This window comes from Zalophus californianus, chromosome 10 (genome assembly GCF_009762305.2).
Source record: "Zalophus californianus isolate mZalCal1 chromosome 10, mZalCal1.pri.v2, whole genome shotgun sequence".
Lineage (NCBI taxonomy): Eukaryota > Metazoa > Chordata > Mammalia > Carnivora > Otariidae > Zalophus > Zalophus californianus.
The window spans coordinates 40,469,280-40,483,910 of record NC_045604.1 but is presented as its reverse complement, the minus strand read 5'-3'; the positions used below and the strand labels follow the sequence as shown (position 1 = coordinate 40,483,910).

Here is a 14,631-nt window from a genome sequence, read left to right as displayed (position 1 = left end):
GGTATATAAAATATGATTGCTAAATAATGATTTTTATATGTTACGTTAGAGTCTATACACTTCTGTGCATTTCCAATATATTTGTGGTGCTTTAATATTTAACATAATCACATCATATTACACTGACGTTTTCTGCTGTAATCTCTGAGAACTCACTGTGTTTCTAATTTTTTAAAAATAGAAATGTAGCAAAGATTCAACTTTAAGCCTCACCTGAAATTTAGACAGATCTAGGTAGATAAATCTAGTCCTGCTAACTGATGTTCTGTGCCCAACAGAAGCAACCCCTGGATAGGGGCCTAGAAGGGAGGTACAGTATGATGATTTTAGTCAGGCAATAAAAAAGTGTTCAGCATCAGTAGCCATCAGGGAAGTACAAATCAAAACCACAATGAGGTACCACCTCACACCAGTTAGAATGGCAAAAATTAACAAGACAGGAAACAACAAGTGTTGGTGAGGATGTAGAGAAAGGGGATCCCTCTTACACTGCTGGTGGGAATGCAAGATGGTACAGCTACTCTGGAAAACAGTGTGGAGGTTCCTCAAGACATTAAAAATAGAGCTACCCTATGACCCAGCATTGCACTACTAGGTATTTACCCCAAAGATACAGATGTAATGAAAAGAAGGGGCACATGCACCCCAATGTTCATAGTAGCAATGTCCACAATAGCCAAACTGTGGAAGGAGCAGAGATGACTTTCAACAGATGAATGGATAAAGAAGATGTGGTTCGTATATACAATGGAATATTACTCAGCCACCAGAAAGGATGAATACCCACCATTTGCATCAACATGGATGGAACTGGAGGGGATTATGCTAAGTGAAGTAAGTCAAGCAGAGAAAGGCAATTATCTTATGGTTTCACTCATATGTGGAACATAAGGAATAGTGTGGAGGACCACAGGGGAAGGGAGAGAAAACTGAACGGGAAGAAATCAGAGAGGGAGACAAACCATGAGAGACTCTGGACTCCAGGAAACAAACTGAGGGTTACAGAGGGGAAGGGCGTGGGGGGATGGGGTAACCGGGTGATGGTATTAAGGAGGGCACGTGTGGTGATGAGCACTGGGTGTTACACACAACTAATGAATCATTGAACACTACATCAAAAACTAATGATATACTATATGCTGGCTAGCTGAACATAATAAAAAATTTCAGTTTCTCAGTAACCTACTGAAATCACAAAGCAAAATTGCTTTGGGATATACTCCTTGTTGTCACCAATAATGGCATGGCTTAAGCAATGGAAAAGTCACAGATACTGCAGATAGAGGATTTCATGAGGGCAGCAGTGGTGATACCTATGGGAAATGGCAGTCCCTGGTGAGAAGAACAAAGCAAGAGTGATGCCCATTGGGAGACTGGTTTGTGGCTACATGGGGACACCTCCGGGTGACTCCTAGAAGTACCTAGGGAAAGAGCATTTGCCAGAAGGTCAGGAAAAGATGCCCCAAGAATTTCAAGTTCTTAATAATGATCTGACCCTGGTAGTTCTTGTGATCTAATGATGACTGGGGAATTTGGTTACATAATCAACACTTCTAAAACATCTTTGTATTTACAGATTTTCTTTCTTTTCTTTAAAATTATTTCCTTGGGACAATATCCCAGAAGTAAGAAGAATTTAAAAGCACTGGGGTAATATTTATGTTTCTTTTGAAAATATCTTTTGTTTCTAATGAGGTTTCAGACATAGTTCCTTTAGGAGAACATTTGGGGGCAAATGAGACTCCTGAAACCACTAATATTCCAGGCTGTTCATATTCTCCATGCTCAAAGGGCTGGCACTAATTAAAGTCTCCCCTTATTAATTTTAATTGATGAAAGAAAGAAATATGGCTTCTGAATAGATGTAATTGGATATGCTGTAGTTATACCAACTTATTTGAGATGATTACATCTAACCTAGTTTCAGACTCAGATATATATATATGTAGATTTGTTTAAAAGGTAAAGGGAGATTCCTTGGTATATTTCATTTATGGTCAGCATCACCCCCTGGGCTATTCCAGAAACTTCCCTGCCTCTGGGTCAGTCCAGTCATGTTCAGTTTTTTTCTTTTCTGATAATCCAGTCTCTTGGGATCTGAATGGTAAACAATTACTTTTTTTGCAAATGGCCAACAAGATTGAGTAGAATATGTTTACCTACAGAAATGATTCTTGGCAGCAGAAGCAAAACTATAAAGAGTCACACAGAGATTTTCACCCAGATGCCCTTTAAAAACGGTAATGAAAAGATGCATATTTTCTTTTATGCTTAATATTCTTTAATATTCTCTACTGTACTCTTATTTCCATAGAGAGGTACAGGTATGATTTTTTTTAAAGATTTTACTTATTTATTTGAGTGAGAGAGAATGAGAGATAGAGAGCATGAGAGGGAAGAGGGTCAGAGGGGGAAGCAGACCTCCCACTGAGCAGGGAGCCCGATGTTGGACTCGATCCTGGGACTCCAGGATCATGACCTGAGTGGAAGGCAGTCGCTTAACCAACTGAGCCACCCAGGCACCCACAGGTATGATTTCTTGTCTTTGCCACGGTGATTCTATTTCACTAAAACCATAATTATATTCCATGAAAATTTGTCAATAGAATGAAAGTCACTTGTGAAGAACCAATGTAACCCATACTTCTAATAGCCAGTTTTCCTTTTCTTTTTTGAGATTTACACTTTTTTAAAGTATGCAGAATGGATTATGAATTACCTGAGAAGTAATGATCCATCCCCAAATTATTTTATTAGCTTACATAGTCAAAAAGCTTAAACTCCTATCTGAAACCCAAAATGATTTTTAAAAAATATGCAATCAAGTTTGGTTGGTTTAATTGACAGTATTGGTGTCTAACAGATCTGTGCATAAATGTACCTTCTACTTCCATCTTCAAGGTTCCTATACTTATAAATTCTCAACAGCTGTCCAAGGGAATGCTCCCAGAGGCCATAATCATCACTTTATCCTTCCTGCCATGGTTATCATTTTATATTGAAGCTGGGGAAATCTTTTTGTCTAGAATAAAAGTGTCTCCAACTATAACAGACTATACACAGAATGAGCATTGTAAGTGTCATGCAATGAGTAGCATTTTTTTAAACATTTGTAAAACTTTTTCAGGACTGTTAGTTAACTAACGTCTCTCTAAAAATGTCCAAGATATATTTGCCAACTTTGAAAAGAAGAAAGCAAAGATGATACTTTGTTGACTTACCAGTTATATACATACATATGTATGTTTTCATTGTCTACATTTCCTTGAGTGAAAATCAAGAGCATACCCTGGCATTTCCCCAGTTATCTTCCATTCTACAGGATTATTAACCATAGCAATAAGTATTATGGTCAGAGAAACTTCTGTGGTAAAATAAAGAAAATGATGGCTTAAACCATACATGATGCTTCAAAGGATGTCCACATGTTGTTTGATGCTCCTTTCAAAGGGCAGAACCTAGTTGCCCTCCCTTTGTTAGTTTGACTTAGTGACTCACTTCTAGCAAATAGAATAAAAGTGGAAGTGACTATGTGTGACTTCGCAAGCTGGATTATAAGAAGCACTGAGGCTTTCTGCTTGCTTTCTCTTTGTCAGATCACTCAGTCTGCGGGAAGCCAGCTGCCATGTCATGAGGACACTTGGAAGCGCTATGAAGGGGTGTCTGTGGTAAGGAACTGGGGCCTCCCACCAATAAGCGTTTGAGTGAGCCATCTTTGACATACATTTCCCTGCCCCAGTCAAGCCTTCATATGATTGCAGCTCTGGCCAACAGCTTGACTGTAACCTCATGAAAGACCCTGAGCCAGACCACCTAGCTAATCATTCCCAGATTCCCAATCTTTAGAAACTCTGAGAAAACAAATGTCTGTTTCAAGTTGCTAAATTTGGGGGGTAATTAACTAATACAGATTCTTTACTGTAAGACTTCTTAAAGCCTTTAGCTTGCTGGTGCTCGTTGTGGAACTGCAAATTTTTTGATCAAAAACATTTTTTCCCCAAAGAATACCAATGGGTAGTGCTTAACTAAATATTTTCGAGAAAGGCTGACATAGAGCTTAGATTCCTCACAGCCACGTTAACAAGAGAGCAGATCCACTTAGGTAAGTAACAATTTCAGAGCAGTCAACTTAAAGAAATTTTGAAAAAGCCCTGAGACAGTTGGTTAAGTAGTGTGCAGAGTCAAGAGCACTCCAAGTCTTTGATCTTCGGTGCATTTCCTGCAGTGTGCAGGGGGCACTGCTATGCTTACATGGCAGAAAATGATCAAGTTCCGATGAAATATTTTTCTGCTAAGAGCCATTGCCAAAATAATTCATGAAAATTGGAATACCTCATTGTAATGTTGGTCATGTTCCATAGCTGATTGTAAGAAATTATCAAACTGCAAATATTAAACAGCCTTTAAAATTCAGCCTTGCCATGGGAACAGCATTCACAAATTAATAGGAAATGTAGTTTTTAATTCCTACACTGAAACGCCAAGAGCCTTATTTTGCTGAAGGAAATTGCTTCTTGGACTCAGATGAGATAAGACCTTTACAAGGGAGATTACCACTGCAGCAGGCTTCCTCAGAGAACACGCTGGGAAAAGCTCAAAGAGGATTTACATGACTCTCAGGGTAAAGGGGTTTTGAGAAAGTCTTATTCCCTAGGCCACTAGCCTCCAAAATGCAGACCTAACTAATGCAGGCTTGCAGCAGGCATAGCAGATGGAACTGCTTAGTATCTGACTACTTACCTTGGTTTCAGTGGCTGCCCACAGATGACCAATGTAAGAATTTTAAACCACAGTGTCAAAAATGACTTTAATTCTCCTTAATCTAAAGCTAATCATGGAAGGTCTCTGTTTAGCACTGAATCAGGTCAAGTTAACTCAGGAGAAATTGCAGGCAACTTAGCTCTTCTCATTCATTGGTTTTATTGCTTTGGTTTGAACAAATGCTCCATCTGTATCAATTCTCTTACAGCATTCCCTAGTTTGTGGGAATTTCTCGACTGCATATATTTAATTAAAGGTTCACCTGTTTCTTTTCTTGATTTCCTCTTGGTTGACATTACTGAACTCCTTACTACAACATACACAATGTGGATAGAGGTCACTAATGCTGCCAAACATCCCACAAGTTGTAGAACAGCCCCCCAACAAAGAATTACCCAGTCCAAAATATCAGTAACACAGAGGTTGAGAAACTGATCTAGTTAGAAGCCATATTGTTATATTTTCCCAAGGGGTGTGTTGTATTTAGCTGTTAATCACTCTCCCTCTATCACAGTATGTGTCTGAACTTCCCCAATTCAGCTCTTTTGTGACTGGTTTACCCAGCTCACTTCACTTTGCAACCTCTGTGGAAGCCAAGGAAAAAACTTTAAATCTGTCCAGCCTATACCGCAGCTGTGTCATTTCAAGACATACAGTATTTTTGGTGTGTTTTCTGTGGCCATTTCAAATCTTACCATTTTCAGAATTCTACCTGAAAAAGAAATGTTCCTGGTGGACTGCAGAATAGTGATCAAATATGAGGGTGGAACCGGCCCTAGGGAAAAGTTCGTTTTTAAATATAAACTATCAATCAGGAAGATTCCATAAATTCCTACATGAATTGTGAATAGACTCCTTTCTTATTCTTAACCTCTACAGAGGATCATCTCATGGCCAACCTCCTTGTGAGCCATGTCAAGCTTGGCTGACCTCAGTGAGCACCCAAAATTCCAGACCTATCATCTGCATATTCAGTCTATAAAGTTGACCAGTCCATACTCCATTTACACACACATGCCAATAGTTGGGTCAAATATCAGAGAATAACACCACAAAATTTCTGCTATCCCATTCTTATGAAAACTGTGTTGATATAAATGAAAATTTGAGAAACCATTTCTACCTAGTGTTCTATATTAGTTTCTCAAAATGTGAATCTTGGAGAACAGGCAGATAGGGGTTCATTTTCTGGGCTTTACTCTATACCTACTTCAGGAGCTTCTCTAGTGATGGGACTCAGAAATTTGCCTTTTAAAATCCAATTTTCAGGTTAGTCTTAGAGATAACTGAAGTTTATAAAAACATTTCTGCTATGGAAATTTAAAACATTACTTCAGATACCCAAAAGATGTGCACATGGGTCATATTGTTTTGACCCATGCTGAAGAAATGTTTTCGTTAAGCTAAAATTGGTGCTCTGCCATTATCTTATATCTAGAACTAATAGCAAGAATAGTCATGGAATCCAGTGTAACATTTTTGTAGGGATATTGTATTCTTTTTCTCCTGCATCTCTGTTACCTATACGAAGCCTTGAATAAAACTTTTACTTTAGAACTCAGCCCTAGAAAGGCTATGTTTTCGTGAGACATGGATATACTTTCTGATCGCGGACATTGAGAACCAAGTCATTAATAAGGGTTTTACTTTTCACTTGGGCTGCTTAGAAACTGGTAACCATGTTAAGTGGCTCCGAGTCATCACCTCTGTATTAAAATTTTTGTGTTTTATTCCTCCTTCCCCTAGATCTAACCTGCTATTCCAACAGGTAACTTTGATAGTTGTCATGAAAACAGAGTCTGAGACAGGGATTCAGGTGCATGTGATATTTAGGAGTGTGCCCTCCGGAGAAAGGGAGGGAGGGAAGCAGGAGAGGGCAGGGGAAGGTGCTAAGCAAGAATGTGGTCTCAGCTGGAGTCTAGCCTCAACATGGTCCCCCAGAGAGCTCTGGAGTGTAAGTTGCAGCACAGACTAAATCCCACCTTAAGGAAGGATGACTGTCTTTTGCTATCCACATGTCACTTATTGGCTGGGCTTTGCCCACATTGTGGTGGGGTTGGCGCTGGGTAACCTCCTAGTGGCGGCTTCTGATCTGCAGAAGGTTACTCTGCAGAAAAGGGGGCAGCTGTGAGCTGTTAGCATCTAACCCTCAGAGCATCGGGACATGGGGCCACCAGTCCAGTCAACTGGGAATCCTGTTCAGGCACCAGCAGTACCTGCCACAGTTGTCATGTCCGTTGTCATTTGTATTTTTCTATTTTAATCCATATCTTAGTTCTATTTCTCCTTTTCAAGATAAGAGGATATCCTGGGAACATATGTTAAAATTAGCAGAACCAAATGAAGTTGTGTAGGCATGGCTAAAATAAAGCACAAACGTATATATGCTTTGCTGATGAAAACCATTTACCATAAAGAAAAGGTAGTGTGATTACTGTAGTACCAACCCGAAAGTAATACTTGATTATCATTTAGGTTGGAAAGGTTCTAGAACCTTCTTATGTAATTCATATGAGAGGGTTTTCTAACTTGCAATGAAATACACCTGACATGTATCATCCCAAACTGGGTTAACATTTAGAAGGGCCTTTTACCTAACGCTATTGACTATGGTAAGTAACTTCAGCTTCTCACTATTAATATGCAGCACTTCTCATGTTAGTGATTCCCACATTCATTTCTCTACCTGGGATGCTTGACCTGAGAGCATTTGAGTATTCTAATTGCCCACTGCGGGTTTTCACTTTGGTGACCCCATGGATACTTCAAATTCAAAACATTAGTCTCCCCGTCGAATCTTCTCCTGCTTTCTCCTAGCTCCATGTTCCTCATCTTAGGTGAAGGTGGTGGACGCATCAGCATCTCCCAGTTGCCCTCATATGGTTTAGACATGAATCCCTTCCTCAGGGGCCACCGCACATTCCTCTGACTTCCTGCGGTGCATCCCAGCTCTTTTAGCTCAACATCTACCCCATACCATTGCCAGAGTGATCATCCTAAAAGTACACATCGATTCACATCACTCCCTATTTTAAAGCTTGGAATGTCTTTCCAGTGTCAAATCCAAAATTCTCAGATGGGTACCACCATTCCTTCTGAGGAGTCTGGCTCCAGGCTAAAATCCTGTGTGTGGTCTTTCAGACCCAACCATGGGTAGTTTCAAGCCTTTGCCTGGCAGGCAGCATGGGGGAAGCTGCCCTTCCCACAACCAGCCCGCTGTGGTTTTCCTGAGGGAGTATCAGGCAAGGACTCAGAAGCAGGCACCTCCATTTGGAGACTTCCTTACTGGGCCCTCAGTTGAGACCTTTCTCCACCCTGACTCAGTAGCTTTCCGCTGTTAGCCCTTCCCTCTTCCTTAGCCTCGGCCTCCCAAGTCCATAAAAAGGCAAGAGCCTTTTGGTCAGAGCTCCTCAGCCCTGAGAAGCTTCCCTCTTCTCTGTGCTGCGTGTCACTCTCTGACCCGTGGACTGATATCTCCCAGAGAGTAGACATTTATTTGGCTTAGTATTTCCAGCAATTGGCACAATAAAGGCTCTTGAAAAATGTTGACTTGGTAAACCATGAGCATGGTAATATTTTGTTTGTACATACAACATAATCATTGAAGAGATTTATACACTTGGCTAATCTACTTGTATATAGCTAGACTTTGGCAATATTAAACTTTCTCAGTGCATGTGTAAACTTTGGATTTCTGCACCTGACTGAGAAACAGGATGGGTTAATTAGATGTATTGACAGTATCTTGAGGCTTTATCTTTCCAACTCTGAGATACTTGGGCAATGATAAAATTTGAATCTGGACCAGACATTGCCACCAATGCTCATCTAAAAATTCTTAAGAAAAATCATGAAACATAGAGTCTGATGTCAATAATATTTAAATGTATAAAATGTTTTAAAATTAAGTAGAAAGTATGATAAAAATCATCTATATGCTACTCCCTATGAATTGTACAGTGTAAGAAGAAATACCATCTGCAAAAGTCAAGCATCAACTACATGAAAACCAATGTTTATTCTGTGAGTTAATTTCAAAATTATACCATGTAAGTGACTAATATTCTCTATTGGATACAGTTCAAAATGTGCCCAATAATGGATTTCTTCCCAGACTGCTTATAAATTTAAGCATGAGAAAGCTGAATTTCATTTGGCAAGGAGAAATAAATGTGTATTTAGCTTTCTACTAATAAGAGGCATCCGTTTACTAGTATTGGCAAATATTTTACAATTAATTTCTAAACAAATTTTCAAGATTAAATTATAATTGAAAAGTTTTGATGGTATCTATTGTGAACCAAAATTTGGAAATGAAAATAATGAAACCCTTGCTTATAAGGAGTAAGTGTATGACAAACTGAAAGTCTCTCTGGTTGAAGAATTGGCTTTGATTTTTCTTCTATACAGTGAGTAACTAGTACCAGCTTGTAAGTAAATTGGAGAAATAACGACTTATCTGTGCCCCAATTACCACTAACCCAGTAGAAGAGGACAGATGTTTGTGGAGCTGGGAGAACTACACACAAATATACATCAGACTGTTACAATTAAACACCTGTTTTTATGTTATTTGTTCTCAGATGGGCATCACCATTTTTGGAGCACCTGCTATATGTAAGTTTCCCTATCAAAGGACATTTAAGTAAACTCATGCTGGAGCAAAATCATATATTAATTTTAATGGAATTATGAGTATTCAAATAGAGACATCTTTTACTTTATACAAAAGCAAATTTATACTCGTACTTTAATAAGGAATGCAAACCACAAATAAGTTATGATTTTACTAGAACAGCAAACATTTTTTTAAAAAGGAAAACAATGTAAGTTGATCTAGGTCTGTAGTTCTTAGGCATAAATAGGTATCTCAAGTCTTCAGAATGGATGAATTTTTTTTTTTTTTTTGGTATTCCATCTAAAATTTCCCTTAGTCTGCTTGAAACTCTAGCCTTAAGAATCAAAGAATTCCACAGATTTTTTTACACAAAGTGAGGTGGAATTTAGTCTTTCTTGTATGTCACATATTCCTTAGAATCTGAGAAAGAAACAAAGCCCTCCATACACACTGCTCCCACTTTATTGATGGCTAAGAAACAAATTATTCAGTTCTCTCTTGGCTTTAGAAGTTTCACTTCTTCCTGTATTACAAAAGTGAAATATTATTGAAAAAAGGGTGGATGACATTAACTAGGTAGCAAAATATATGGATTTGTATAAGAAATTGAAAGAACTCCAAAATAATCACTTTTACATGTAATAGCCGTAAGGTAGAGGATTCTTATCTAGAATCCACGTCTAAGATTTCATATCAAAGAGTTCCTGATTCTTGCTGGTTCTAGTACTTTTTTTTTTCAGATATTCTTCAGGGCAAAACTACTTTTAAAACCGGTCCAATGAAAAAAATTCACTAGAAAATTTGAGACTATGTCAAAATCTGTATCAATGTTCTCTCCACAGTAAGTAAACACATTAAAGCTTGAGGAAATAAAATTGATATACAGTTTTTCTTAGATTTTCCCCAATTTTGAGGATAATGTTGGGAACCAGGTTTAGGACATTTACTGAGCATCAAGGTGCTTAGGAATGAATCAATACATTTATGCAAGATATTGATAAGGTATGTTGTTCAAATATTTGGGGTATGAGGTCTAGAAGATTAGCTGGCAACTGACTTCTTTGGGCTTTGATACTGCCAGGATGTTTTGATTGTTTTTTCCCTTACAAAAAATATTCAGGTGCCGATGTTTGGCATTCAGATTACTTCAGTGTCAAAATAAGGTCTTACAATGATAAAATAAGACATTAATATGTCATAATGTAGAAACAATCTTGAATTTACATGCTATTTAAAATATCATATTTCCAAAGGGAAATGTCAGGATATTTACTTTTGATTAACAGTCACCAAGAAGAACATTCTGCACATATTTAACAAGGGTAGTAATACCGCATCAAAAATATTTCTTGAATATTGTGAATGAAGGAGCCACAGAAAACTCAGCATGAAAGGTGACATCCTGGAGTTCTGCTCGGCTAGAATCCCATCTCCATTCTCAGCAGCAAGCAGGAGACTCAGAAAATGCTGACTTTAATTACAAACTTTATTTGTCAATACAATTCACAGTTTATACATGGTGCATTCCACCATAGGAACTGTCAGAACAGTTATTGAGGAAATGGGTGTAGCTTTCTTTCTAAAAGAGCCCGACTTTCTAAAATTTTGGTTAGAATTTTTTAAGTTTATAAAAGTACCTTCAACAAGTTAACTGCATATTTACATTTCTAGCTTAAATTTAAATTTGGGAAAATAAGCATCTATTTAAATGTTGTTTTTTTTTTTAAGATCCTTGGTTTATATTTTAAGACCCTAATCCGAATGCCACTTATTCTGATATTTCCACCACCCTCACCCCCCGAATAAAAGAAATGTCTTGCAATTGTATTTGGGGAAGTCATCTTCTTTCTGCATTTGAAAAATTATATATACAATGTACAGCAGATCTAAGTATGAAAATAAAAGAGAGTAGCAATCTCTACTAGGTGCCTTTAATGAATTTCTTCTGAATCTTGGAAACCTCCAAAGAGTTACAGGATATAAAATTCAACTAAAAAGGGTTATCAGCCTTTTCTATCTAAAAAAAAAAAAAAGCTCTCAAGATTTAAATTGTGCTAGAACAGCTTTTTCTCTAATGTCAAAGATGAATTATGCTTGCAATCTGCATTTTTTTTCCCATGTGCAATATCACAGTGATCCCAGTTTCAACTTCTGCTCTCATGCTCAGTCACAGCTCCAGAGGGACACCCACACAAGGCGAGGCTGTGCCCAGCTCCGACTACAGCATCACCTCCCCTGTCTGGCAAAAGTCACCCAGGGAAAGAAAATCGGGTAAGACTTCCACATCAAAAAAGCAAAGACGTGCTGGCAGCATAATGTTTATTAGCAAATGCTAATATCGTGCTATCTTCTTTTCCTCAGAATGGTAATTCACACCAATTGTCTTAAATCACCTCCAATAAGATCCGTGTTTAACCGCTTTCTTCTGTCAGATCATATATAGATATTTTTTCTTCTTTTGCTTCCACCTTTCAAAATATGTAGCGATGAATAAATGATAACTTCCAAATACTGCCAGGAAAAAAAAAAGGGGGACTGTTTGGAGCAGCCCATTTTACCGGGCTGGAAATAATTATACTGTGTATATGTACCACTGGTACCTGAGTCAAATAAATACTCAGAGGGGCCATCTGTGCACCTCATTTCTTTGCAGTGCCTTTAACGCTAGAATTTCTGAGAGTTGCTTCAATGTCCATCTAATTTGGCATCTATTCCTTCTTTGGGCATCATCACTTCAGTTTACACACTGTTCCCAGCAAGGTATGGTATTCAAACGGGAGTTGTGGGATAAAGGGCTGCAGAGGTGAGCCTAGGGGTGGAGGGGGGGAAGGAGAAACCACACATTAGCTAGAGAGGTTCTGTTTCTTCGGAAGATAAGGCACTGACAGAAAATTTCTTAGGTAAAAGGCTGCATATGAATCTCTTGCCATTTACAAAAAGAAACGTGGTCATCCATAAATGGTCCATATCTAGGCTCAGTTAGGTAGACCCTGAAAAGTTAAGGACTGATCCCTCGAAGCTACGTGATTACCAGAAACAATTATAATTCATTCTGAGGCCTTATGGCACGTTACGAAAAGAGGGAGGAAAACAGTCTGGGCACAAAAGGCATCAGACATTGCTTGTTTTATTCCACTTGTCAAAGAAAGTGGACTGCTCAACAAGCATCATCAAAAAGATAGTGCTGGCTCAGAATTCCAAATTCTCTTGATGGTAGATGGCCATGATGGGTGTATCTATTTTTTCCCCCTTTGGAGCTCATGCACAATTTAAAAAATGCTACCAGCAACAGTCATAAAGAGCATATAGAAGTCCTCACCTATGGCTACACCTAAGGTTCTTCAAAGAGAGGGTTATTTAATGTTCTCGATAACCGCAATTTCCTCGCCTGCACAGTGTGGCGTCAATCCATTCAAATAGATACTCTCAGTTTTCAGTAAGGGAGGCAAGACATCCCTCTCGCTGGCTAGGTGATTGACGGACAGGGTCCTCCTACAAGGAGTCAGCTCTTGGTTGTGGTTCCCGGCAAGCTCCGCGGACAACTTCCGCTTGATGGAGGTGGCGCGTTGGAACTTGTCGTAGATCTCCACACTCAGGCGCCTCCTGGTCTCCTTGAACTCGGCCGTGACGTTGGCCGTCCACTCAGCAGCATGGGCTCTGAACTCTCCCACCTGGAGCATCACGCAGAGAAAACACAGAGAGACACCCACATGACAGTCAGCATTTTGTGTGCTTTATCTTCGGATTGTTTTATTCTCGTGTTTTTTTCAAACAAGAAGATGGTAGTAGCCCTTTGTGATACAGGAGGTCTGAGAATTGGTGTAATTAGGCATGTTGTGCAGGGCGACACTCCACCTTCTAGAGACAGGGCTCTAAAAATTAATTTGGGAACTTAAAACTCTCTGACCCGGATTGTATTAGAGGTACTAGATGTGCTTGTTTTTTTGTACACCGATCCTGCCATGGAAACTTCTGCAGCTGTAAAATGGCAATCTCTAACTTTTTAAAACATTCTGAGTTATTTTTTCATCTGTAATTTCAAGAAGTATTTGTAGAAAAGGCATTGAGACACAGTAGGAGCAGCAAGCCTAAGTCAAAGCCTGGAATGTGAACCCAGGTGACCTAGTTGGTTCTGGAAGCCACGCTGTGTGCTCGGGATGCAAACACAGGTTTGAGAGAGCAGAAGTGGTGTGTGCAAGAGCTCTGTATCCAACCCCACATTGGTCAGTGGGGAATTCTCTGTTTACTGAATAAGCAGTAAAATATTTTGTTTCTGCTTTCAGGGAAAGCAAAGGAATGAGAACTGGGAAGCCCACTTGGAGGCCCACTTGGAGAGTAAGTCCAAGGACTAGTTTCTCAATGAATGTTTGTGGAATCGGTGAAGTTACTCACTTCCTCGGGCGTAGAACAGGCGTCTTATGGCACACAGGTCTTCTCCCTACACTAACAGTACTTTCTGCCACCTCCATTTTGATTATCATTAATATCTTTACAAAAATGGTCTTCTATTAACCATGGTTTTGCAAATGGCTTTTCCCCTCTCTTAGCCAATTTTAGTCATTTCTCCCTATTAGTATCCATTATTCTACCTCCTAGTCTATATCAGCTGATAAAAACAGGGGATGTAGGATGAGAGCCTCCGGTTCAGCTCTATTACTCACAGTTTGTGTGCCCACTGGCGAGCAGTTTTACCTTTTTTGAGCTTTAGATTCCTTATCTATAAAATAAGGGTGATAACAGTCTATCTCGCAGGAGAAATGTGTGTGTCTGTATCCTTAAAATATAAAGGACTACACAATGACTAATTATGACAATGAGGCTGGTGATGCTATAGCTTGCCAAGGGTACTTTGAGAGCTTAAAGGAAGAGTACCAGATATAGACTAAGTGATACAGAACTGAAAAAATGGGACATTTCCCCCTGCAATATAATTCACATATTCTAAGCATCCAGTGGCACCATGGTCAGAGGTCTCTTTGCAGCTCTCCCCAGAAAGGCAATGGATTACTTAACCCCTGAGTTATATGGATCTTTAAGTCGTGAGGTGCTTTGGGCATGTTGACGGCGCACATAAAAGATACAGCTGAACAGGGGTGCCTGGGTGACTCAGTCATCTGCCTTTGGCTTGGGTCATGATCTCAGGGTCCTGGGATCAAGACCTGTGTCAGGCTCCCTGCTCAGCGGGGAGTCTGCCTCTCCCCCATCCCTCCCCTATACTCCTGTGCATGTCTGTGCTCATGCACACACTCTCT

General features: G+C 39.3%; 1 protein-coding gene across 6 annotated transcripts in view; it reads right to left on the bottom strand.

Annotated features, from left to right (window-relative positions):
- Positions 1-9,417: 9,417 nt before the first annotated feature.
- KCNK2 (potassium two pore domain channel subfamily K member 2) overlaps positions 9,418-14,631 on the bottom strand; it is a 222,614-nt gene continuing 217,400 nt past the window's right edge. For 5 of the 6 annotated variants that reach the window (XM_027614022.2, XM_027614025.2, XM_027614024.2 and 2 more), the window contains exon 7: positions 9,418-13,050. In XM_027614022.2, coding sequence (XP_027469823.1) covers positions 12,733-13,050 — 318 coding nt within the window. In that variant the 3' untranslated portion in view covers positions 9,418-12,732. The remainder of the gene's footprint in view (positions 13,051-14,631) is intronic. The other variant, XM_027614021.2, reaches the window with a different exon arrangement.